The 25238-nt window shown below is 51.3% G+C and overlaps 1 protein-coding gene and 1 long non-coding RNA gene across 2 annotated transcripts; both read right to left on the bottom strand.

The window, feature by feature from the left end:
* Positions 1-215: 215 nt before the first annotated feature.
* Positions 216-10763, bottom strand: TINCR (TINCR ubiquitin domain containing). Its single transcript, XM_085013205.1, has 3 exons — positions 10421-10763; positions 7345-7452; positions 216-5874 (listed from the first exon to the last, which is right to left on the bottom strand). The coding sequence occupies exons 1-2, from the start codon at positions 10678-10680 to the stop codon at positions 7449-7451; spliced, it is 264 nt and encodes an 87-aa protein (XP_084869331.1). The 5' UTR covers positions 10681-10763; the 3' UTR covers positions 216-5874; positions 7345-7448.
* Positions 10764-16386: 5623 nt separating this feature from the next.
* LOC146405522 (uncharacterized) lies at positions 16387-23321 on the bottom strand. Its single transcript, XR_014837757.1, has 2 exons — positions 23157-23321; positions 16387-19005 (listed from the first exon to the last, which is right to left on the bottom strand). It is a non-coding gene; the product is annotated as an uncharacterized LOC146405522 (long non-coding RNA).
* Between the last annotated feature and the right edge of the window lie 1917 nt (positions 23322-25238).

Raw genomic sequence — 25238 nt, 5'->3', positions numbered from 1 at the left:
AGGAATCTGAAGCAAAAGGAAGTAGTTCATACAGTTGATCCTTTGTGGTTGTTGTCTTAGATCAGTTCTCAACAACTTTTGTTAGGTCTGTGATCTGCCATCTCTCACTGCCGAAGGAAGATGGATCTACATCTGGGTAAGAATTCTGGCCCCCTACCTTGACCCCAATTTATTCTGCCAGGGTGGGTAAAAGAATTAGGACTCCAGAGTCAATGCACCAATTCAGCAACATTTATTGGATACCCACTGTGTGCACACTCTATTAACTCAAAGTGATTCCCCCAACAAATTTGTCCCAACAGACAAGGATGTTTTCTCTTCCCTTTGTCCAAATGAGAAAACCGAGGCTCAGAGAGGGAAAGTCGATGGCCCAAAGTGGCCCAGCAGAGCCAGTCTTTGCACCCAGCTCCATCTGGCTCCAGTGCTTTCTGGACCTGTCCCCTCAGCCAGCTGCCTTCCGACCTCTAATAAACTCCCTAGAACTATTGGACAGACGCAGCAGTGAGGACACTCTTTATCTGTCCAGATCAGGCTGGTTCGGTGTAGCAGTCAATAATTAATTCTGAATTTCCCCCATTTATCAAAGCGGCAGGAGCCAGAGTGCCCAGAATCCCAATCCTAAGCCTCTGCGCCCTGCAGCCACCTGGAGCTGGACACGGGAGTGACAACAACTGGGGCAGCGGGTCCTCATTGAGCCTGGGAAGGGAGGGTGTTTCTGGCTACCACTCCCTTACTCTGGGTTATTAAGTGCTGCGTGATCCAGCAGTGACCAGACCAGACCTCGTCCAGCCTTCATGGTGCCCAGAGGCTAGTAGGAAAAATAATACACTGAATGAATAATAATATAAATAATTAATGCTACAAAGGAAAATCACAGGATAATGAGTGAATGCAAAACCAAGGGAACGTGATTGTTTAGAGCCTCCTGAAGGAAGTGACATTGAACCTGAAAATCAGAGGATGAAAGATGAGGGGTGGGGAGAGAGTCCTCCAGAGGTAGAAAGAGTACACGCAAAGGCCCTGTGGCTGGAAAGAGTTTCTTCCACTTGTGGCCCTGGCACAGGGTGAAGTGGGTCTGGAGCTCAGAGCACAAGTGTGAGGCCAGTGCCAGGCCTGGAGTCATCATTGTGACGCCAGAAGCCTTCAGTAGACAGCCAGGGGCCATCAGGGGAAGAGGCAGGAAATTTCTCTGATGATCTGGGGGATGGCAATGTAGATACTTTCACCCCTCATTGAGTCAGACAGCAGCCTGGGCTGGTGACTCTGATTTTGTGTTTTGTTTTTTCTTACAACTGTTTTCCCCTGGGAGGATTCTTTCAAACCATTTGGGCGTGGGGATGAGTCAGAATCTCTCTGCCAACAAACAGCCTAGGCCAAGCAAGCAGCTCCTGACCCGGCCACCCTAAAAACCTCCCTAGTTGGGTAGGTGGGCAAACGGAAGCCCAGAGAGGGGGGGTTTCCAGGATCCCAAGAGCAGCCCCACCCTGCAACTTCTGTCTCTTCTGCTGGACCTCAAGCCCCATGAGTGCCAAGAGCTGTGTGTGTCTTGGTCACCATGAGTGCCATGCTGTGTATGTCCTGGTCACCTCAGTGTCCTGCAAATTGGAGGAAAAGGGTATCCTTTTGGAGAGGGGATATGAGAGACAGATACAGGGGTATGGAGAGAAAGAAAGAGACAGGGAGAGAGAGAAACTGCCAGAGACAGGAAGGAAAAAAGAGACAGAGGGAGAGGTAGAGAGAGTAGAGCAGCAGAGTTCAAGAGACACAGACAGATTGGAGTTCCCTGGTGGCCTAATGGTTAAGGATCTAGCATTGTCACTGCTGTGGCACAGGTCACTGCGGTGGTGGGAGTTTGATCCCTGGTCCCAAAACTTCTGCATGCCGTGGGTGTGGGAAAAAAAGCAGGGAGCACACAGAGTAATAGATGGGGGGGCAGATATGTGAAAAAGTGACTAAGTGGGACACACAGACAGATGAAGACAAAGAGAGAAAGAGAGGCAACAAGGTCAGGACCACCACTAACTTGTATAGGAGACTTTGTGTGAATTACAAAAAGATTCCCCTTCCCCCTTCCTCTCACCCCAGCTGGATGCTTTTTTTTTTTTTTTGTCTTTTGTCCTTTTAGGGCCACACCTGCAGCATATGGAGGTTCTCAGGCTAGGGGTTGAATTGGAGCTGTAGCCGCCGGCCTACACCACAGCCACAGCAACACAGTATCCGAGCCATGTCTGCAACTTACACCACAGCTCACGGCAACACCGGATCCTTAACCCACTTAGCGAGGCTAGGGATCAAATCCGCAACCTCATGGTTCCTAGTCAGATTCATTTCCACTGCACCACGACAGGAATTCCTCAGCTGGATGCTTTTGTGCAGTGAACAACTGGCTCCACCATCTATGGCAGCCAAACGCAGGATCTGTCTTAGTATATCTGGCAGCCAGAACTGGGTACACAGAGGGCACTCAATAAATGCCTGTTGGGCTAATGGACAGAGTTAGCAAACACCAGAATCCAGCCTGGAGTCCTGGGGATGGGGGTCGGGGGAGTGCAGAGCAGAACTAAAGCAGGAAGTCCAGGTGCCTATAGTTTCTGGCTGAGCCCTAGATGCCTCCTCTGGGACCCGCCTGGATTTATTTCCCCCCAGGACAACTCCCATGGAACTTCTGGGAGCACAAAGTCAGTGGGCAGCCAAGGCGGGAGGTGGCCCCTCCCCAGACGCTGCAGGCCTCAGCGAGAGAGGGTGGCTGCCAAGTCTCACCCGAAACTCCTTGCAGCCCAGACTTGCTCCTGGGGTGGAGTCAGGATCGTGAGAGGCCATGAGGGGGGCGGGCTTCTCCCCTTTTCACAGGCCAGAAATGGGAAAGGGCTGGCTTGGGGTCCCCCAAAATAGGAGTCAAGGGAAAACCATTCCTGGCAGAGGTACAGAAGCCTGGAGGTGAGGGAGAGGGAAGGGCGAAGGGCACACTTAGGGCTGAACTGTCATGGAGAGTTGAAGCCCAAGGCCAAGTTAGGGAGTGAACTTGGCTTTGTTTCCAGACACTTAATCATTTATTCATAGACACTCCAACTCAGTCCCTCTGTACCCAGTCCCAACCTGGATGATCCTGGGGCTGCAGAGGCAAGTCCTAAGACTTGAAGGACACACACACCTCCCCGTTCCATGGGTCAGAAACAAGCCAGGAGAGCTGGAGGCTGTAGACCCAGAAGCCAACTAGGAGAGAGCTGTACAGTTTACACAGAGGTGGGCATTAGTGCCAGACCTTGAAAATGTAGGAGTAGGCCAGGTGAAAAAGATCAGAAAAGATCTAGGTTTAGAATACAAGTTTCAAGGTGTATAATAATCAGACAAGTGCTGGAATCAAGCCAGAGTGGGCAGCCCTGGACCAAAAGGGTCAGCCCTGGATCAGAGAGAGAGAGAGAGATCTGGAGCAACAGAAGCCCAAAGAGAAGTGGCAGCTCTTCTTGGAGGATCAGAGATGGCTGCATAAAGAAGGGGGCCTTGGAGCTAGGGCTTCAAAGGATGAATAGGAGTTTGCGAACAGAAAAAGTAGGGCATGCAAACTAAGCAGAGAGGTTGTGGGCCAAATTCAGAGTTTGCTGATGGAGTAGCTGGAGAAAGAAAGACTTGAGGAGTAAGACCCGTCAAGGTCAGATTTCTCCAGATCCAAGCCTGGCAGCCTGCCCTTCAAGGCCAAGAAACCCAAGGACAATTTTCCTTGGTTCCTCCGAGCCCTGTTAAGCTTGCTCCAGCCACTGTTGTCTCTCCACCTAAGGTCGCAGTTACCATCCAGTGTTGGTCCACAACAGCACTTGGTGGGGGACGCTTTCCACAATGTGGTTGTGGAATCTCAGGCCAGGCTTGTGCTTCTCTGTGTCTGTTTCCCCATTTGGAAAGCGGGAACTACAGAAGCCACTTTTGCTATTTGTATTCATCTCAGAACTGGGAGGCCTTCAACAAATAATGTAAAGGGAGTAAAGAGATAACAGAAAAAAAGGAAGGTAGGGATGGAAGGAAAGGAAGGAAGAAAGGAAACAGAGGGAAGGGAAGGGGAAGGAAGAAAGGAGGGAAGGAAAGGAAGGCTTTGTACCCCTCCTCGAGGCCAACGCCAAGGGACAGGTCCAACATTATTATTTCAGAACACGCTGGAGCTGTCGAGGTTTAAGAAATGGGTGATTATTTGCATGTGATTTGCATGCGATTTGCATAGTGTTTGTTAAATGTCAAAACGGCCTGAAAATGCTTTCTCCCACCCCCACCTCAGCCAAGAAGCAAGAAATCCTCTGTTTTCCTCCATCATAGACCTCTGCTGAATGGACTGGGACCCCTCAATTAGGGGGCTGCAGAGGAAGTAGCCCAAAAGAGGGGGGGATGACCTTGGACACCCCATCTGTAAAATGGGCAGCAATCATCACCACCATCACCAAGCCTCTCAGTTGGCAGACCAGTGCAACTCAAGGCCAGGCAAGGATGTTGCCCAGGCCCTGGCAGTGTAGTGGGAGCCCAGGAATGGAGCTGTGGTGACTATTACAAACCCAACTCTCCTGTTGGGCCCTAGGAGGCAGGTCCCCAGGGTTTGCAGGGGATTGTGCAAACAGGGGAGTCCCAGGGCCTGTAGATTAGTTATTTGCATGTGGTCCAGGGACCCCCGAGGCCAAAACCAGGCAGGAGCAGGGGTCTAGGCTACTTGGCCCCAGGAGGACAGATGCCAGCCCAGAGAGGCTCTGCTGAGGGGAGGTGAGCAGAGTCTGGCAGGCTGGTGCCCTCCCCACCCCATGATAGGTAAACACACGGTCTGGGCCCGGGTCTCCCCGCAGCCACGATTTATTATCCACCTGTCCCTGCTCCGGGCCCTGCGGCCAACACGACTCTTAATTAAAACATTATTTCTTCCCAGGCTCCCCAGGCTCTGCCCTGTGACACCAACACCTGGAGGGCACTGGCAGGCCCAGTGCCCCCACCCCTGGGGTCTGCTTAGAGGATCCAACGCCTCGTGGCCACAGATCAAAAATCCAGCTGAGGCCCAGCGTTCCATCTGGAGGGTCTTGTACCCAGAATTTCTACAACACACTGCCTGGAATAATCCCACGATTAGCATCAATGTCTCAGCTCTCTGCCAGGCACAGACCACCCCCTCCAATCCCCACCCACTCATCCAGAGCCCTTCAGACACAGCCAGAAGACCCCGTGCAGGGGCCGCAGCTCTGGGATTTAACCTGACAGTCATTGTCGCAGGGGGTAGGGCAGGGGCAGCACGGGTACAATGGGTGATTAGGTTGGGGGAGGGGCCCAGTGTGACCCTCAAGCACTGAGAGAGGGTTGGGGTTCCCCAGTCTCCTCTAGTCATCTGAGATTTCATGAGTGTCTGGCCGCACCCCTAGCCAAGGCTGTTCACAGTAGAGGGGTCTGGTGGGGGCCCAGAAGAGGTTAAGTTGCTCACTGGCTGGGGAGGAGGGCATCCAAGAAGGCTTCCTGGAGGAGGCTGGAATCCCAGGTGGCCTGGAGCTTGCAGAGAGGGATGTGAAAGGTGCTTCAGGCAGGGAGAACAGCTTGGGCAGAGGCATGGAGGAGAGAATGTAGAGGCAGGCGAGGTGACATCCCCAACCTCCTCTCCTCTCCCCGCTGTGCTTCTCTTCATGTGACATCCTCTGGCTGTCTCCCAAGGTTCCATGATGGTTCCCACTGTAGACCCAGCATTTGAAGCCCTAAGGTGGGAGCAGTGGCTTCAGAATCAGAGAGCACAGCTGGAAGGCTGGCTGGGCCGGAGCGGCAACATCCTAGGTCAATGTCAGGGACTGGGGCTCCATCATGAGTGTCCCAGGCAGTGGGTATCAGCTGGCCAGTGTTTCACCATCCACCCTGGGAGCCCAGAACCTTGGAACAGCAAGGGGGGGAAGAGATAAGACAATTTTAGTCCAGGCCTCTGGGAGGGTGAAACACCAGATCTCTGGCCATTTTTCCTTCTTCCCTTTTCCCTAACAGCCCCACAGATGCAACACCAGCAGCCAGCTCCTCCTTCAGGAATGTTTTGGTGCCCTCAGGGAAGGACAAGAATTGCCCTTAGCCATAGGTAACTGGTCCCAGAGCAGAGAGCTTGGCATTTGGAGCCACCTCGTGGCAGTCACCAGAATTGCAGGCAAAGAGGATACTTAAACCAAACCTGAGACCCAAAAATCCATCTTTCATTGTAAGGGGGGGGGGGGTAAAAATAAAAACAAAAAATAAATCTTTTTCTTTTTTTTTTTTTCTTTTTTTTTTTTTGCTATTTCTTTGGACCACTCCTGCGGCATATGGAGGTTCCCCGGCTAGGGGTCTAATCGGAACTGTAGCCATTGGCCTACGCCAGAGCCACAGCAACGCGGGATCCGAGCCACGTCTGCAACCTACACCACAGCTCACGCCAACACCGGATCCTTAACCCACTGAGCAAGGGCAGGGACCGAACCCGCAACCTCATGGTTCCTAGTCGGATTCGTTAACCACTGCGCCACGACGGGAACTCCTCTTTTTTTTTTAAGGTTGCATAAGCAGCATATGAAAGTTCCCAAGCTAGGAGTTACGTGGTGGTTCAGTGGTAATGCAACTCCACTAGTATCCATTAGGATGCAGGTTCAATCCCTCCCCTCACTCAGTAGGTTAAAGATCTACTGTTGTCATGAACTGCAGTGTAGATTGCAGATGTGGCTCAGATCTTGTGTTTCTGTGGCTGTGGTGTAGGCAGGCAGCTACAGCTCCATTTGACCCCTAGCCTAGGAACTTCCATGTGCTGTGGGTGCAGCCCTGAAAAAAAAGAGAGAAAGAAAGAAAAAAAGAAAGTTTGTTCCCAGGCTAGGAGCTGAATCAGATTTGTGGGGCCAGGAATTGAACCCGTGTCCTCATGGGTACTAGCCGGGTTCTTAATCCACAGAGCAACAATGGGAACTCTGAAAAAAGAAAATTTTTAAAAGGATGGAGGGAGTTCCCTGGTGGCCTAGAAGTTAAGGATCCCACATTGTCACTGCTGTGGCGTGGGTTCGGTCCCTGGCCCAAGAATTTCTGCATGTCAGGGGTGCTGCCACAAAAAAAGAAAAAAGAAAAAAGGAGGGGGGTAACAGAGCCCAGAGAGAAGGAGTGACTTGCCCAAGTGCACACAGCAATCAGAGCAATAGTACTCAGGCCCACGTGTTATTTCAAAAGGAAGGGAGGTGAGGCCAGTGACCCTGCCCGAAGGGCCAGAAGCAGAGGGGTGTAGAGCAGGGTGATGGTCATCAGAGCCCCTCCTCCTCTCTGAGCCTCAGTTTACCTGTCTGTGGTCTCCACAATCTCTAAGGTACCTTCCGTGTCCCAAGGGCTGGAATGACTTACCTAGAGTGAGGTCAAAGCTCCTGGGAGATGCCCCCACCTCAGCCTCCTCCTTCAGCCAGCACCCCTGTTCCCCCTGGTCATGGCTCCATGTCCTCCAACCCAGACTACCTGATGGAGGGGAACAGAAAGACAAAGATTGTAGGGCAATGCAGCCTTTACCTTGGCACATTAGGCCTCCTGGTCTGCTGGGTGTCCAGAAAGTGCACCTCCCTGCACCTGCCAGGGCTCACCTCCACCCTCGAGACCCTCTCCCCCACTTCCAGGCACCACTGGAGCTCCAGGAAAATGTTCTGAGCATCCCCTTTCTCACCTCACAAGATAATACATTCAAAGAACATTTATTGAGGAGTTCCTGCTGTGGTGCAACAGGATCGGCAGAGTCTTGGGAGCGCTGGGATGCAGGTTCGATCCCCAGCCCAGCACAGTGGATTAAGGATCCGGCGTTGCCATGCAGCTGCAGCTCGGATCTGATCCTTGGCCCGGGAACTCCATAGGCCGTGGGCCAGCCAAAAAATGAAGGAAAAAAAAGAAGGAACATTTATTGAGCAGCTACTATGGGCGAGGCACTGAACTGGGGAAATAGCAGCGAGTAGGATGGACAACAACAGTGCCCTCATAAAGTTTACTATCAGGGGAGACAGAGTGAAAAAAAGTAGGAAAATATTAGGAGAAAGAATTAGTGACATATAGAGAAGTCATCTCCTGGGAGAAAGATAAAGTGGAGGTGAGGGATGGTGTTGGTGAGTTGCAATTTTAAACAAGTGGTCAGGGAAGACTGCACTGAGGAGGTGGCTTCTGAACAAAGGCCTAAAGGAGCCAAAGAAGGGAGGTGAGAAGCATTCTGGGCTGAAGGAACAGCAGTTCAAAGGCCCTGAGGTAGGACCATGCCTAGAGAGTTGTAGGAACAAGTTGGCTCTGTTCTACTTCAGCATCCACCATCACTCTCATCACTAGACATTCTCCTTGGCCGCTCCCAACTGGGAACCCTACCTGCCTCCTCCACCTTCTGTCCCCCCTGCAGCAGCCAGCAGAGGGCGCCTGTGAGCACCTGAGTCAGGTCCCCTCCCTCCTCTACCTATAGCCCTCCAGAGCTCCCACTTCCCCTGCAGGAAAAGCTACCCACAAGGTCCTCCACAACCTTCCCTGTCCTCCCCTCCTCTCTCTCTCCCCACTGCTGGCTCTGCTCCAGACACAAGGGACTCTTCCCTGTTCCTCCAACACCAAGGCTTCCACACGCACTGTTCCCTCTGCCTGGAACTCCGTCCCGCCCACTCTTGTTCTCTTTGTTTAACCAGCTCCTTCACATGGCATCCTGAAATGTCACCCTCTCGGAGAGACCTCCCCTGGCCACTGTTAATAGCGTAGCAACGTCTCTATCACTCCATCACTCTGGACCATCTTTCCACAGCACTTATTACAGTCGGACATTCTAACATATTTATTTGGTTCCCTGTCTGTCCCTCCCATTGGACTGACTGTGGGCTCCATGAGGACAGGCCTGATCTGTATGGGTCACAGCTAGCTTCCAGTGCCAACCTGGCACACAGTAGGTACTCAATAAATGCTTTTTAGGGCCATACCCGCTGTATATGGAAGTTCCTGGGCTATGGGTCCAATTGGAGCTACAGCTGCCGGCCTATGCCACAGCCACAGCAACATCAGATCTGAGCCACATCTGCAAACTACACCACAGCTCATGGCAATGCTGGATCCTTAACCCACTGAGCAAGGTCAGGGACCAAACCTGCGTCCTCATGGATACTAGTCCAGATTGTTACCACTGAGCCACAATGGAAACTCCTGCTTATTGTATGTTGAACACTGATTGTGTGGACGTCTGTGGGTCATCCAGCTGCCAGGAACATCCTCTCCCACCTCCCAGCCCCAACCCCCCTTGGTCACCAACCCACTTGTCTCCTGAGACCCTCCTTCCAGGGGGTCTGGGGAAGCGGGCCCTCCTGCCCCATCTTGAGCCTCCAGGACTGGCATCTGAGGCTACTGCTCCTGTCATCCCCGGCTTGGTGGATCAAGCCTCTAGGGCCTTGGCACGCATGACCCCCATAAACTCCAGGGTTATACAGGCAGCTCCCATCCCCCACCCTGCCCAACACCTGCACGACAGCATCTGGAACCAGCCCCGTCCATCTCCACCAACTCACTGCCCATCTTGCCAAGCACTAGCCCCCACCATTTCCCAAAGCTGCCCTAGGGCTCTGCGTGTGCTGCTCTCATGTCCCAGCTGCCCTTCTCCACAGCCCCTCCTTGGGACACCCACTCATTTTGGGACACCTGGGCCAGGGGACCTCTTTGGATACCTCAGATGGTCAGGGCAGAGGGTACGCAGCAAGTGTCACGAGGGACTGTGAGGAAGGAAGGGGTCGTGGGGGAGATGGCTGGACAGAAAAGGGAGAGAGAGGCACAGAGAGAAAAACAGCAGAGATAAAAATGGACAGAGATGCAGAGAGACAGAGACAGAAAGAAGGAAAGGAAAGGAAAGGAAATAGGAACAGTGTCACTGAGAGAGACAAATGTGGGAGACAAAGGAAGATCAAGAGAAAGACAGGGGAGGCTGAAGAGAGGCAGAGAGCCAGAGAGAAAAGAAAAAAGCCAGCAGGGGGAATCCAGCTGGGCTCATGGCCTTTCTCAGCGCCTGCCTCCTTTTGTCCAAGCCTGCCTTCCAACCTCTGTCCCAGCCACTTCCCACAACAGGCTGAGCTTGGAGGGAGGGTGGGGGCCGCGGACACGGGGAGGAGAGGGACCCCCAGTTTAGTCGGCTTCAACCATCCCACCCCTCCCCAAGCCCCCCCAACCCGACCGACCCAGCTAGGTCCTCCTGGCCTCCCCCCAGCCCTGATCCATCTCCTACCTGATCCCAGCCCGGCGCTCCTGTGCCCTCCAGGCCCCAGCCCGTCCTGATCCACCCTCTGCCCCACCGGGGAACCCTGTGCCCCGCTGTCTCCTCCTAGTACGCCCCATCCAGGATGGGGCCCTCACGTCCCCGCCATCTCCTCTAGCCCTGATTCAATCAGGACCACAGCCAGGCCCCCCTATGCCCCCGAGTCCCGCCCCCGGCCACCTGGGGTCGCTGACGAGCAGCAGCACCGAGCCGTCCTGCAGGCGCACGTCGCGCACAGTCTGGTGGTCGTCCAGCCGCCGCGCGTTGTAGTAGAAGGTGCGCTTCCAGGAGCTCACGCCCTGGCCCACGAGCTGGGCGCGCAGGTCGCTGAGCGTGTCGCGCGGCCGCACGGTGAGCGGCAGCAGCAGCGCCTCGTCCGCCAGGTGCACCTTGATGTGGTAGCGCTTCCAGCGCGACAGACCCCGCCGCAGCCCCTCCATGGCCCCCGCAGGACGCTCGGACCCAGCCCGGGCCCAGCGCGCCTTCCGCACCCGCCCGACCGGCCGGGCCGCCCGCCCCCGCCGCGCCCGCGCCCCGCCCGCCGGGGCACGCCCGGCTCGCAGGCTGGAGGCCCCGCAAGGGCGGGGCAAGGCGGGCAGACCCGCGGGCCCCCGGCGCCTACAGTCCCCCTCCCTGCAGGCGCCCCCTTCGATTTTGCCGAGATGTATTAAGTGCCTACTGCGCGCCAGGCAGATGGAGGCGCCCTGGATGCCTGGGAGCAAAACGCACAAAAAGGAGTCACATCCAGAAGATAATATGCAAGTATACAGTACCTCCGAGGGTGGGAAGTGCTAGGGAGAGGCCAGAAAAGGAAGAGAACTCGAACGTTTTTTTGTTTTTTGTTTTTTGTTTTCTGGCCGCCCCTCGTCATATGGAGTCTCTCCCCCCCCCCCCCCCAGGGATCAGATCCGACCTGTAGATGCAACCTAAGCCATAGCTGCAGAAACGTTGGATCCTTAACCCACTGTGCCGGGCTGGGGATGGAACCTTCGTCCCAGAGCTCCCAAGACGCTTCCAATCCCGTTGTGCCACAGGGGGAACTCCTGGCCGGCTATTTTAGACAAGGATCAAGGTCAAGGGCGGCCCCTCTGAGGAGGTGGCATTTGAATGGAGATCTGGAGGAGGAGGATTGAGCCAGCCACGCAAAGCGTCATCTGTAGTGCTTACTGCAGGCTGAGGAAGGAACAGCCGGTGCAATGGCCCTGGGGCAGGACTGACCCAGGCTGTGGAAGGAACAGCCAGGAGACCCCTGTAGGCTGGAGCAGAGTGAAGGAGGGGGAGGGAGGGAAGGAGGAGGGGAGGGCAGGGAGAGGCATGTCTTGGAGGGCCTTGTGGGCTGTGGGGAGGACTTGAGTTTTTACCTGGAGGGAGGTGGGAGCCCTGGAGGGAAGTGACTAAGGTTTGTATTTGTCACTCACGTATTTGACACATGAACTCCCTTATGTCCTTCAAGACACACTCAACCAATACTTAGTAATTACTGTGTTCTGGCTGGGCGGGGTAATGTTAAGTACCACAGAAATCTCAACCTAGGGCCCTGCCCTCAAGGGTCACCTAGTTGAGGGTGGGGAACACAGAGCCGGACACAGATACTCTCAGGCCTATGTGGTGAGGGTTTGAGTATCAGGAGACACACCTGGCTGGGAAAGGCCAAAAGGTAGAGATGGTTTCCCAGATGGATGGGCACTGAGCCCTAGGGCTTTAGCAGATGAGTAGGAGTTCAACACTCCCACCGAGGAGATACTTGCCCCTGGTCACCAACTATATAGTTCACTATGTGCCTATTGGTGAGAAGCAAGAGTCAAGGTTTTTGACCAGTGGCAGTCAGGGGAGGCCTGTGAACCACAGATCATCTGCCCCCAGTTCCCTGCTGTCCTCTGCCACCCTTGTAACCCCTTTCTCAGGCCCTGCCAGGCTCTCCAGTCTTACTTATCCAAGCACCTTCTTCCTGAAAGCCTTCCTTGATTGCTGCCTGCCCCTACCCACTGCCATATCTGCCAGGACAGGACTGACCAGTTCTAGGTATCCAAGATGTTGATTTGACCTCAGCAATTCAATTTGTACCTAGAAGCTAGTTATGTACGATGGAGCCCAATGGGGACTTCCCCTTCAGCAATGGCCCAGAGAGTCGGGGGAGGAAGGCTGAGGCCAGAACAGGGCAGTGGACAGAGGGCTCTAATTCCCACCCTGACCCTTGAAACTTCCTCAGGAAGGAAGTTAAGCTCCCTGGGCCTCGATGTCCCCATCCATCCAATGGGATTGTTATGAAGAATAAATTATTGTATGTAAGTGCTTAGAAATATTCCTGAAGCACAGTCACCAGCTAATTGGCTATGCTGAGAGAATCATTAAGTGCAATTAAACTCCTCAAAGAAAAGCAAATAAAAACAAAAAATAGCAAACAGAAAAAAAAACACCTACTAAGTGACCGATGGCCTTCTAGATACTCGACTTTTTTAAAAAAGAAAGTTTCCATGAATTCTCATACGACATTATTATCTCCCAATTTTTTTTTTCTTTTTAGGGCCACACCTGCAGCATATGGAAGTTCCCAGGCTAGGGGTTGAGTTGGAGCTGAAACTGCCAGCCTACACCACAGCCACAGCAACACAGGATACAAGCCGCATTTGTGACCTACGCCACAACTTGCAGCAATGCCAGATCCTTAACCCACTGAGGGAGGCCAGGGTTGAACCCACATCCTCATGGATACTAGTCAGATTCTTAACCCACTGAGCCACAATGAGAACTCCCTATTTTCTCCCATTTTACAGATGAGTAATGTAAGGCTCAGAGAGGGTGACCTCCTTGAGGATACACAGGGAAAAATGGCAGGGCCAAGATCTGAATCCTAGCCACCTGGCTTCAGCAATCATGCTATTACTATGCAGCTTCTTATACAACCATCGGATTTCAGATGGAGATTTTAAAGGAAGCTAAGAGCAAAATAATTCCAGATGGATCACAACCTCCCACAAAACCAAAAAGAGAGAGACAGAGACAGAGAAGTTATTAAACTACTAGAAGAAACCATGGAAGTTAAAAATAATAATAATTCAGAGTTCTCTTTTGGTGCAGCAGGTTAAGGATCTGGCATTGTCACTGCAGTGGCTTGGGTTGCTGCTGTAGCATGGGTTCTATCCCTAGCCCAGGAACTTCCACATCCCACAGGTTTGGCCAAAATAATAATGATAATAATAATCCCAGTGTGTTGAATCATGATATGACATCTTTAATGATTTAAATGATCAACAATTGACTACATACAAATATCAAATTCCTATACACACAAACACAAATACTAGGTCCACAGACAAACTCAGGGAAATTTTTCCAAGATGTAATGTACAAAAGGCTGATTTCCTTAATATGTAAAAAGCTTCCAGAAATCAATCAACAATCCAATAGAAAAAGAGGCAAAACAGCTTTTGAGAAGGATATACAAAGGTCTTCTAAGATATGAAAGGGAGTTCCTTCTCATTCATGGTAAGCAACATATAAAATAAAACTATCATGAAATAAAATACTTTTTTTTTTTTTGTTTTGCTTTTTTAGAACAGCTGCAGCTTATGGTAAGTTCCAGAAGTTCCCAGGCTAGGGGTCAAATCGGAGCTATAGCTGTCGGCCTGCATCACAGGCAGAGCAATGCCATATCCGAGCCACATCTGTGACCTACACCACAGTTCACAGTAATGATGGATCCTTAACCCACTGAGCAAGGCCAGGGATCGAACCCACCACCTCATGGTTCCGAATCGGATTCGTTAGCCACTGCACCATGATGGATACTCTACTAGTCGGATTCTCAACCCACTGAACCACAACGCGAACTTCCATGAAATACCTTTTTTTAAATAAAATCTATCAGGTGACTAAGGATGAAAGAGTTTGATAATTGACTATGTTGTTGGGGTCTGGGGAAAAGAATATCTCATGCATCAGGGTTCAGAGTGTGAAATGGCCTAATCTCTCTGATAAGACGTCTTGAAATGAGAGGCCACTGGGAATCTATCCATATGCCCAAGGACAGATCATAGCACTAGGTACACACTAAGCAATTTGCATGGAATCGGCAACAAACTGTGAGGCTGATCTCCCTGAACACAGGAGGGAAACTGAGGCCCAGGGGAGGGGAAGGGACAGACCAGGGGCCCAGGCCACTGTGCCTGGGGAAGGTGGGCAGGCCGGCTCTACCGGTGGCACCAGGTCATCACGGCCCCAGCAGCATGGCCCTCCCTTGTCAGACAAAGCTTAAGTTCTCAGGCAGCATACCTGTTGGTGTGTAGAACAGGTCAGAACAAGGGCCAGGGATGCTCGGCTTTAACATATGGAGGCCAGGCCAGCCTCGCGGAGGCCTGTGAGTGCTGGTTGCCAGTTCCAATTAATTCTGACTCTCTCATTAAGCCGTTAGGAAAAGCTAGGTGGTTGTAGGCAGTAGGCCCTCTGCCTGGGCCGCTGGATTAAAGGGATCAAGGTTTCTGCCTCGAGACACTGTATTATCTGTCACAGGCAATTATGGAAGACCTAGGCGGACAGTGACAAGCTCAGAGAATCCCTGAGTTCTGGAACCTGGGAGGCTCAGAATTGCGGGATTTCCAAAATCGTGGACTCTCAGACTCTTGGAATGCCTGGGGTTCTAGACCCTCATAATAGTCTCCCCTCCTCCCGAATATTTTTTTTTTTTTTTTTTTTTGCCTCAATGTGCAATGGCCTGATGCAGGATCTCAGTTCCCAGACCGAGGATGGAACCCAGGGCACAAAAGTGAACTCCCACTTCTGACTGTCTTACCAGGGTTGGGGGTGGGGTGGGGGTGGGGAAGAATATTGGGTCAGAATGCACAGGTCAGGGAGTTGCCTTCGTGGCTCAGGGGTTAATGAACCTGACTAGGATCCATGAGGTTTGATCCCTGGCCTCACTCAGTGGGTTAAGGATCTGGCGTTGCTGTGGCTGTGGCGTAGGCCAGCAGCTGTAGCTCCGATTCAACCCCTAGCCTGGAAACTTCCATATGCTGCAGGTATGGCCCTAAGGAAAAAAAAAAGAATGTGCAGGTCATCAGAGGCAGAGAGATACGTGTGGCTGGGGCCTGCATCCCACCAATGCTGCAGGCAGGTAGGAAGGGAGGGTCAGGGCTGTGCCAACTTGCTCCTAACTACCCATGACCTACCTGTTGAACTTGACATTGCCAAACTCTTGAATCACAAATACTTAGCCTTTTGTGACACAGATTTCTTTTCTAGACCTATCCCCTTGGATCAGACGCCTTTCAAATCAGAAGCCCAGGGGCTGAAGCTGAGTTTTTTCTTTTTCAGCTGAACTTGTGGCATACCAAAGATCCCCTGGCCAGGGATTGAATCTGAGCCACAGCTTCAACCTACGCCACAGCTTCAGCAATGCCGGATCCTTAATCCACTGTACCGGGCCAGGGAATGAACTCATGCTGCTGCAGAGACCCACTGGATCATTAACCCACTGCACCACAGCAGGAACTCCTAATCTGTTTTTTTGCTTGTTTTTGTTCATACATTCTTTACAAGAAGAATTTGGTGAATGAGTTTTCCCATATAAGAAGGTGCAGATCCAGGAGTTCCCATCACGGTACAGCAGAAACGAATCCGACTAGGAACCATCAGGTTGCGGGTTTGATCCCTGGCCTTGCTCAGTGGGCTAAGAATCCAGCGTTGCCGTGAGCTGTGGCACAGGCCAGGGGCTACAGCTCCAATTAGACTCCTGGCCTGGGAACCTCCATATGCCTCGGGGGTGGCTCTAAAAAGACAGAAAAAAAAAAAAGAAGGTGCAGATCCACAGGGTCTCCAGTCCAAGTGGCAACTGAGGACCCTCCATGATCAAGATGTGAATTCTCTATGACCCTACCAGGTCCAAATTCTTCCTTGATCCCTGGAGGGTGAGCTTGCTCTCCTGAACCAGTGTTAATACTGACTTTATATCCTCCTTTTAAGATCCAGAAAGGGAGGGAGTTCCCTGGTAGCCTAGTGGTTAGGGATTCAGCAATGTCCACTGCTGTGGCTCAGATTTGATCCTGCCCTGAGAACTTCCACATGCTACGGTCATGGCCAGAAAAAAAGAATGAGTAGACAATGAGATCCTATTGTGTAGCACAGAGAATTATACTCAAACTCCTAGGATAAACCAGGAAATGAATATTTATTTATTTATTTACATTATTGTTTGCTTTTTAGGGCTGCACCCACAGCCTTTAGAAGTTCCCAGGCTAGGGGTCAAATTGGAGCTGTAGCTGCCAGGCTACGCCACAGCCACAGCAACGGCCAGATCTGAGCCACGTCTGTGACCTACACCACAGCTCACGGCATTGCCAGATCCTTAATGCACTGAGCAAGGCCAGGGATTGAACCCGTGTCCCCATGGATACTAGTCAGGTTTGTTACCACTGAGCCACAGTGGGAACTCCAGAAAGGAATATTTTAAAAAGAATGTATATATGTGTATAACCAGGTCACTTTGCTGTACAGCAGACATTAGCACAATATAGCACATAAATCAACTATACTTTAATAAAAATAAATAAATAACTTTTAAAAAGTGAGCCCCAGGGACAGTTTTTTGCCAAGGTCCCCACTCTCTTCCCAGGGAGGGGATGAAAAGCCTTTGGAAAAAGTAAATGGACATCTTTTCATGCTTTAAGGTTATTCTACCGGGTCCCTGTAACCATTCTGACAAGGTCAATACTGTGGTTATCCCATTTCTCAGATGAGAACACTGAGAGTTAGAGAGAGAAATCACTTCCCCAAAGCCACACCTGAAGGCAGAGCCCCAGAAACATGGCAGGACTGAGTTAAGAGAAGGATCTCCTGGTGGTGCAAACAGGAGAATGTGGTGCTTGAGGACGATCCGGGAAGGGTTCAGGGAAGAGTTTGGATTTTCCTCAAAGGGCAGTGGGGAGCCATGGGAGGGTTTGAAGCAAGGGAGTGTGTGATCTAATTTATGCGTTGGAATGTCCCTGATGAGGCCGAATCCATTTCAGAAGATGGAAACATTGATTCTTACCTGAGAAAGACTTTGTCTCAGATAAGAGTGCTCTCTCTTCCTTTCTACTACTTCTTGGATGCTTCTGTCCTCCACCACTGAATTAAAGTTTTGTAAGGAATTCATTGCTAGGATGTCTAGCAAATGAGAGTTCAAGGGGTGCCTGTTGATAAATTGTGTTATTCCAGTTTAGCCCTATTATGGGCCAGGGATCGAATCTGAGCCCGAGCTTCAACCTACACCACAGCTGCATCAATGCCAGATCCTTAACCCATTGTACCAGACCAGGGATTGAACTGGCATCTCCACAGAGACAAGCTGAATCATTAACCCACTGTGCCATAGGGGGAACTCCTGACACTAGCAGGTTTTAAAGCAGCATCCTTCATATATAAATAGTTCTGAGAAATAAATGAGATTAGAGACATATGCAAAGAACATGGATGCCACTTTCAATACACAAAAGACATGGATGGGAAATTGTTAAAAAAAAAAAAGACATGAGGAGTTCCCATCGTGCCTAATGAACCCGACTAGTATCCATGAAGACTTGACTTCAATCCCTGGCTTTGCTCAGTGGGTTAAGGATCCAGCATTGCTGTGAGTTGTGGTGTAGGTTGCAGACGTGTCTCAGATCTGGCACTGATGTGGCTGTGGTGTAGACCAGCAGCTGCTGCTCCTTTTCCACCCCTAGCCTGGGAACTTCTGTATGCCTCAGGAAGACATGAAAAAGTATTTAACCACTCTAGAATATCTGCTCTAATTGTCCACAAAGATATCTGGTCATATTAGATGCTATGAAGGTACAAGGTAATTGGCATTCACCTCTGATACTGCATAAGTTAGTACTGTCTTTCTGGAAGGTAAAATGGGAAAATGTATCGAAAGCAAATAACTAATTATAATGGCTCACCTTTGTTGACTGACAAATCAACTTCATTTAATGTTTCTCCCACTAGAACAGAAGCTCTGCTTGAGCAGACATTTTTGTCTGTTTTGTTCACTGCTGAGTCTCTGGCGTCTGGAACAGGACCTGGCTCTGATTTATATACCCAGCATGATCTATTCTACTCATTTTACTGTATGCTGAAGCTTGAGATCCTCTGAGCTAGACCAAAAAGGGAAGTTTTGGGCATGCAGATATCTGAGCATCTGCCTATGTGTGTCTTTAAGACAATCCTCAGATCCCTAGTGGTGAGTGGAGAATTCTCAGGGGCTCCCACTGACCCATGGGTTAATGGATGTCCTGTGGTTATAAGGATCAAAGGAAGAGTTCCCTGGTGGCTCAGTGGATTAAGGATCCAGTGTTGTCACAGCTGTGGCTCAGGTTCGACCCCTGACCCAGGAATTTCTGCATGATGTGGTCATGGGCAAAACATAAAATAAAATGAGGATCAAATGAGATGATTTCTGACACTTACTGAGTCCTTAGGCTGTGAGCCAGGAAGGGTTCAAAATGCTTTACAAACCTCAATTCACTTAATCTCTTAACAGCAATGCTAAGAGGCTAGTGTTAATATCAGGCCCATTTTACAGATGAGGAAATTGAGTCCACAGCATGACAGCAGCACCCTGGCTGGGACCTGATACAAAGTAGGTACTTGGGTTTAGTAGCACCTAAGTCTTGCTCTGTCAACTCCATGATCAACCATTCCTGTGTCTCTAGGAAACATTTCCACTGGTGTCCAGGAGAGATTCTGGGCATCAATAGGGTTCCATAAATGTTTTGGTTCTTAAAATCCTTGGATGATTCCATGCAGAGCTGCAGGGATAGGTGAGGGAGAGGATACTGGCAGGCTTCTGGACACTGGAGATACCAGACACACACAGGGACCAATGCAGACACACAGAGACACCTGCAGTCACACACACACACACACACACACACACACACACACACACACACACCCCTCGAGACAAAACAAGACACACACAGAGACCAGCTAAATACACACCCCAAAACAAAAACAGACACGCCCATCTCAAAACAGACTCAGGGACACACAAACCCAGATGGACGCAAAGACATCCCAAGACAAGCACGGATACATACAGGAGACACATATAGGGTTTTGGAGGGGGGGTAGGGGGATGGCCAGATTTAGGGGCCTCTGGTCACCCTTGATACCTGTGGAAGCCCCAGATCTACATCCATCTCTACCCTAGGGTCCAGGGCTCCCGCTAAGGCAGTGGACCGATAGGGCAACCATAGGCAGAGAGAAAGGGACTAGGGCCAGGCAGGGACGGCTGCTGTGCAGAGCGTGGCTCTCTGGCGCCACCCGGCGGTTACCTTGGGGCAGGGGGCACTGCAGCCCCTGCTGCTGGGTTTCTGCGGCTCTCTGGGTCCCTAAGCATCCATCTATAGCTGCTTTTGTCTGTACCCGCATCTGTGTGTCTCTATTTCTCTGTGTCTCAGTCTCTGTCTCTCTTTCCTTCTGTGTCTGTCTTTTCCCATCTCTCTGCAGTTCTGTCCCTTTTGTATCTCTCCATCCTTATCTTTTTCTCCCTCTCTCTCTCCAAATCTCCCCCCACCTCCTCTTCCATAATTGAGACACGTTTCCTGTGCCCTGGCCCCCCATGGCATCCTTGGCCCTTCCTGCCACCCATGGGCTGCCGCTATGACTCTGTCCTGGTGGGGCGTGATGACCACCCATCAGCTCTGCACTACTTCTACCTCCTACATTCTAGTCTTTGGGGAGGATGCCTACATGCCTGGAGGCTGCACAGGATTCCCCTGTTGTGCCTTTGTCTGGGTGGAGCTTGACCAGGAGCCCAGCTTGGCTTGCCCCTTCCCCAGGGCTGGCTCCTGGAGGCAGGAAGTGATGGTTGCACAGGGAGGGGGAGTAGAGACAGTGAGGATTTGGATCCCCCCAACAAGGAAGAGCCCAGCCAGAGACAGTGATGGACACCCTTGAATTCTGCTAGGAACCTGGGGATCCGCTCTGCTTGACTGCTGAAACCTGCCATGGCCCCTCCATCACCTGTGGGCTGGTGGCCTGATCCCTGACCCACTGAGGGTCTCAGAGACCACTCTGACCTCAAGTCACTCACACTCCTGCTTGCTGGGTTCCTTCTAGGTGCCGGACCTATTCCTTCCTGGGGGCTCCTGCACATTCTGTTCCCTCTTCTAGAATCCCCTTCCAGTCACCTCCTTCAGGAAGCCAGGCTCATGCTGCCTCTGACTTGAAATTCTCCCTTGCGCTCCAAAGAGCAGGACTGCTATCTCCCTGGCACAAAGGCCTGGCACACAGGAAATGCCCAGGAAGCACTGCTAAACAGAGGCGCTCTCTCAAGCCCAGGTCTCCCATCTTGCCCTGCTGGGGGTGTGGGCCTTGCTTGGCTTAATGGGATGCTTGTCGCTCTGTGCCCTGTTTTCCCAGGAACAGGGGGAGAGGGGACTTTTTCTGGGCCACTTGCGCAATCTGCCCTGCTGGGTCTCATTTCAGCCGCGTCTGTAAATATTTGGTCCGCCGTGGCCTGCAGCATCTAGGCAGGGGAAGCTTCGGTGCGTTTTATGAGCTTCCCCACAGGGATCCAAGGAGAGGTTTTTGTGGCTGGGTATGTGGGACGCCCGGCAGTTTCATGGCTGGTTGGCACGAGGTGGGCCTGACTGCAGGATTGGAAGCAGCCTCGAGGTGCCATCAGCGGCTGCCAGCACTTAACCCGGCAGTGTGCAGCTTTCCGGAGGCCCAAACAGGCCCTCTTGTTGTAAGAACTGCTAATGCAATGTTTTAGATCACAGCTATGTTGGGCACGCAGGCCCAGTGGATCCCTTTTCCCAAGTCCAAAGGCCACGCTTAATTAGAGGAAGGGATTTCTAACTAGAAGGTGGAAGGCCCTGATTTAGACCTGGCTCTTATAGAAGAATTAACAGAAACCACAATAATTGGCCAAGCACCTACTATATGCTGGGTCTTGTGGAAAGTGCTCTATTTTTGGAGGCTAATTTATGCAGAGGCCTGATATGGGATCTCGGTTTCCAGACCAAAGACTGAACCCAGCTGCAGTGGGGAAAGCACTAGACTACCAGGGAACTCCCCTGTGCAATTTTTTTTTTTTTTTTTTTTTTTTTTTTTTGCTTTTTAAGGGCCACACCACGGCATATGGAGGTTCCCGGGCTAGGGATCGAATTGGGAGCTACAGCTGCCAGCCTACACTACCGCCACAGCAATGCAGGATCCGAGCCGGGTCTGCAACCTACACCACAGCTCATGGCAATGCCAGATCCTTAACCCACTGAGTGAGGCCAGGGATCGCACTGGCAACCTCAAGGTTCCTAGTTGGATTTGTTTCCACTGGGCCACAACGGGAATGCCTGCAAAATACTTTAAATGCATCATCTGCTTCCATCCTCAGAAATTGCCCTGCTTTATGATGAGAAAACTGAGGCATTCAGGGTAACTGGCTCTAGGTCATCCAGGTGGCAAAGCGTAGAGAGCTGGGGTTATTTATTCTCCAGCCTAGCTTGGTCTCACTTAAGTCACCCAGCCCTTATGGAGGCCTCCCCAACAGGGCCATGGTGAGGATCCCCTGGAAATGGCTTCTCAACAGTCAGGATCCCAGGAATGGAGGTAGTGCCTGAAACAGATCAGTAGGTCAGAGTTGGGCCCCGGGAACCTGCATTTTAAACAAGCACTTCCCTCCCTTCCGAGGTAACTCTTGCTAGAGGTGTTCCTCCATCTTTCCTCAGGAACAGCAGCCTTACTGCTGCATGCGTCCAAACGTGTTTTCACGGCTCCCTCTCAATCTCAGCAGGGATCGCCTGCCACCTGGTGTTTATTGAAGACACCACAAGAAAAAGGGATTCGGTGTTCCCATCAGACACTCTAAACTAGGGGAGTTTTCTACTAGGCCTCAAAAGACCCAACAGACCAGATGAGGAATGAAAACTTGAAAATGATTGAGTTCTTTCTCTCTTTCTCCTCTCCATAAGCGCTTACTACATGTCTACCACATGCCAGGTGTATTGACCAAGTCTTTATTTCCTGACTTTTATTTTTCTTTCTTTTTTTTTTTTTTTTTTTTTTGGTCTTTTCTAGGACCACACCCACAGCATATGGAGGTTCCCAGGCTAGGGGGCTAACTGGAGCTGTAGCTGCTGGCCTACACCAGAGCCACAGCAAGGGGTCATCCAAGCCAGGTCTGCAACCTACACCACAGCTCACAGCTATGCCTGAGCGAGGCCAGGTATCAAACCCGCAACCTCATGGTTCCTAGTTGGATTCGTTAACCACTGAGCCACGACGGGAACTCTGTATTTCCTGATTTTTGACGCTTTGACATCTGGGGCCTCATTCACCCAGGAGAGACAGCCCCTCCCAGAGCCAGCTAATTCCCAGAGACTGCAAACAAGCCCCTTAGAGTGCCCTTCATGTGCAAACCAGCCAATCCAGAGCTCACACCCTAACCCCCTCCTCTATGGGGCTTTCACATTCGAGAGGGAGGGCACTATCCCCCTATCCTAATCACCCCAAGGCCAGGTGTTAGGCAACTAAAGCCAGCATCTACTGCCTCAGAGCCTGCTGACATTATTTAAACTAGCCCATCTTGGGCCTCTTTACCCCCCTTTCCCTCTTCCTTCCCTTAGAAGCCATAATAAAGGCTCTGGTCCACATTTTCCCCCATCCCTTTGCCCCCTCACCCCAACCCTGGTGCTTCTCCATGTGGCCCTAAATAGATAGCGTGGCTTGACCTCCCCCTCCTCTTGGAAACCAAAAAAATGTTTTCAGGGGCAGTCATCTCCTGATCTGTTGGTCTGAGTAATTGTAAGACCCAGGAGAGAAGGAATGCTCGCCCCAGTGATGTTTACATTCCAGGGGAGGGTGCAGACATAAGCTCTGAGGACAGTGACAGGTAAGAGGGGAGTGGTCAGGGGAGACCTCCTGGAGGAGGAGGTGGAATCTGAACACCAACCTGCGAGATGAGAAGGAGCCAGCCAGCCCACACCAGCTTACGCTTAACTCCCTGGATTCCGCTTCATGCATCGTCTGGGAAGTTCCGTGAAGAGGGGAAGCATCTCGAGTCCCCAGTGCTTTGTGCTGTGGTACCGTGTGGTCTCTGTTGTGTCGGCACTTGTTGCTGGAGGCAAACACAGGGAGGGTGCTTGTGGCTGTGGATTTGAGGCCGTGCAGTAACAACCCTGCAGCCTGTGGGCCATCTCACTGCTCCTGGGTGCCCACCTTTCCGGGAGTGATTCCGGGAGCCTCGGCATTGCCTTAACCTTCCCTGGGGCTGTTTCCAGCCGGGTTAGGGGTCTGACAGCATCGGAGTCCACTCTAAAGGTTAGGAACACACGCAAAATAATGCAGACCACGATCTCTGAGTCTGGCTTGCTCACTGCTGCTCAAAGCAATTGTCACTTCACTAACACGTGACCTTGGTCTGGGGCTCCCTGCATCCTGGGGCGGCTGAGGAGGAGGAGGGACCTGAGGACAAGGCCCAGGCTCTCTTGGGCTCTGAGCCTGCATCTCTGATTGGCCTTCCCAGGAATGGACTCTGCTCCCCAGAGAAGCTGTGACTGGGCATGTCTGCCTTTGGGGACACCACATGATGTCTCTGGCCACAGGTAACAATGGATGGCTCACTTCCTTAGCCAGTACTCACGCCTGTGACCCCCAAGGCAGATTCAATCATACTCCAGTGGGAAAGGCAAAATAATGCCCTTCTCCCCAAAGATGTCCCCATCATAAGCCCTGGGACCTGTGAAAATGTCACCTGATCCGGCAAAAGGACTGCTGCAGATGTGACTGAGGTTAAGGACCTTGAGATGGGGATTATCCACATGGGTCCCATGGGACCACGTGAATCTTCAAAACTGAAGAAACTTTCCTGACCGCAGTTGGAGGGAGATGTGGCTATGGAAAAAAGAATCAGAAAAACACTGCTCTCCTGGCTCTGAAGATGGAGGAAGGGGCCAGGGGGCAAGGGATGTGGGCTGCTTAGAGAAGCTAGAAAAGGCTCAGAGTCAGATTGCTCCCCCAGAGCCTCTGGAAGGAACCAACCCTGCAGACACCTTGAATTTGAGGACTTCTGGCGTCCAGAACTGTGAGCTGAGGAGTCTGTGTGAATTCGTTACAGCAGCCAGAGGAAGCACACACCCAATTAAACGGCAGATACTGTGTGAAACACAAATCCTAATATCAGCACACCCTCTGGGGAAAGGAGATCACTGATTCCGAGAAAGCAACATCCCGCTGAGCACATGAGGCCTCCAGCACCCAAGGCTGGACCTGATATGATCACCCACCAAATCCGTCCCGCAGCCTGGGGTGGCGGCATGAAGCCCATTTGAAACATGAGAATGCTGAGGGCTCCAGAGAGGGTAAGCCACTTTCCCAAGGACACACAGCTGATGAAAGAAGAAGAGCTGGGATATGAACCCACTGGGCTCATCACCCTGTGATCCTGTGACCGAGGGAGGGGCAGAAATGGGAGGACCCCACCCCTCAACCCACAAACCAGTTAAAAGGCACCACCTCCCCACACACTGACGGATCTGTGGTTGTATTTTTTAAACATCAAAAAGTCCTTTTTATAATGTTGCATTGGAAATTATTTGACTAAGAGTAACTCGTGCAATTTGAGACTGGCAATCATGGTGCAGGCTTGGGAATTCCTGCAAAGTGAGAAAATTTAACCTAGGAGCTGTTTTGAAACATAATGAAATCTGTATGAATACAAAATTTAGCAGTTGATGAAGTTGACACATTTTTGTAGATGTGGAGACATTTTATAAGATATTAATTCTGATCTTGCAGTTTTCTTTTTGTATTTTTGGAGCAGATCATTTCTTCACTCTTCCTCACCAGGCCTCACAACATTTTACAGGTCTCCTGTAAGACATGAACACCCTAGGCCCAGTTCCTATAGGTTTCCCAGAATTGCCCTGGCATACAGTAGGTGCTCAATAAATGTATATATTTTTAATTTAAAAACTTTTTTTTCATCTTTTTTAGGGCCGCACCCACAGCATATATTAGTTCCCAGACTAGGGGT

This window comes from Sus scrofa, chromosome 2, assembly GCF_054392235.1.
Source record: "Sus scrofa isolate SSC_HxYL_T2T_F1_AM1 chromosome 2, Sscrofa_HxYL_maternal_Yorkshire_Landrace_v2.0, whole genome shotgun sequence".
Taxonomy (NCBI): Eukaryota; Metazoa; Chordata; class Mammalia; order Artiodactyla; family Suidae; genus Sus; species Sus scrofa.
The sequence above is the reverse complement of the archived record's forward strand: the minus strand, read 5'-3'. Positions and strand labels throughout refer to the sequence as shown.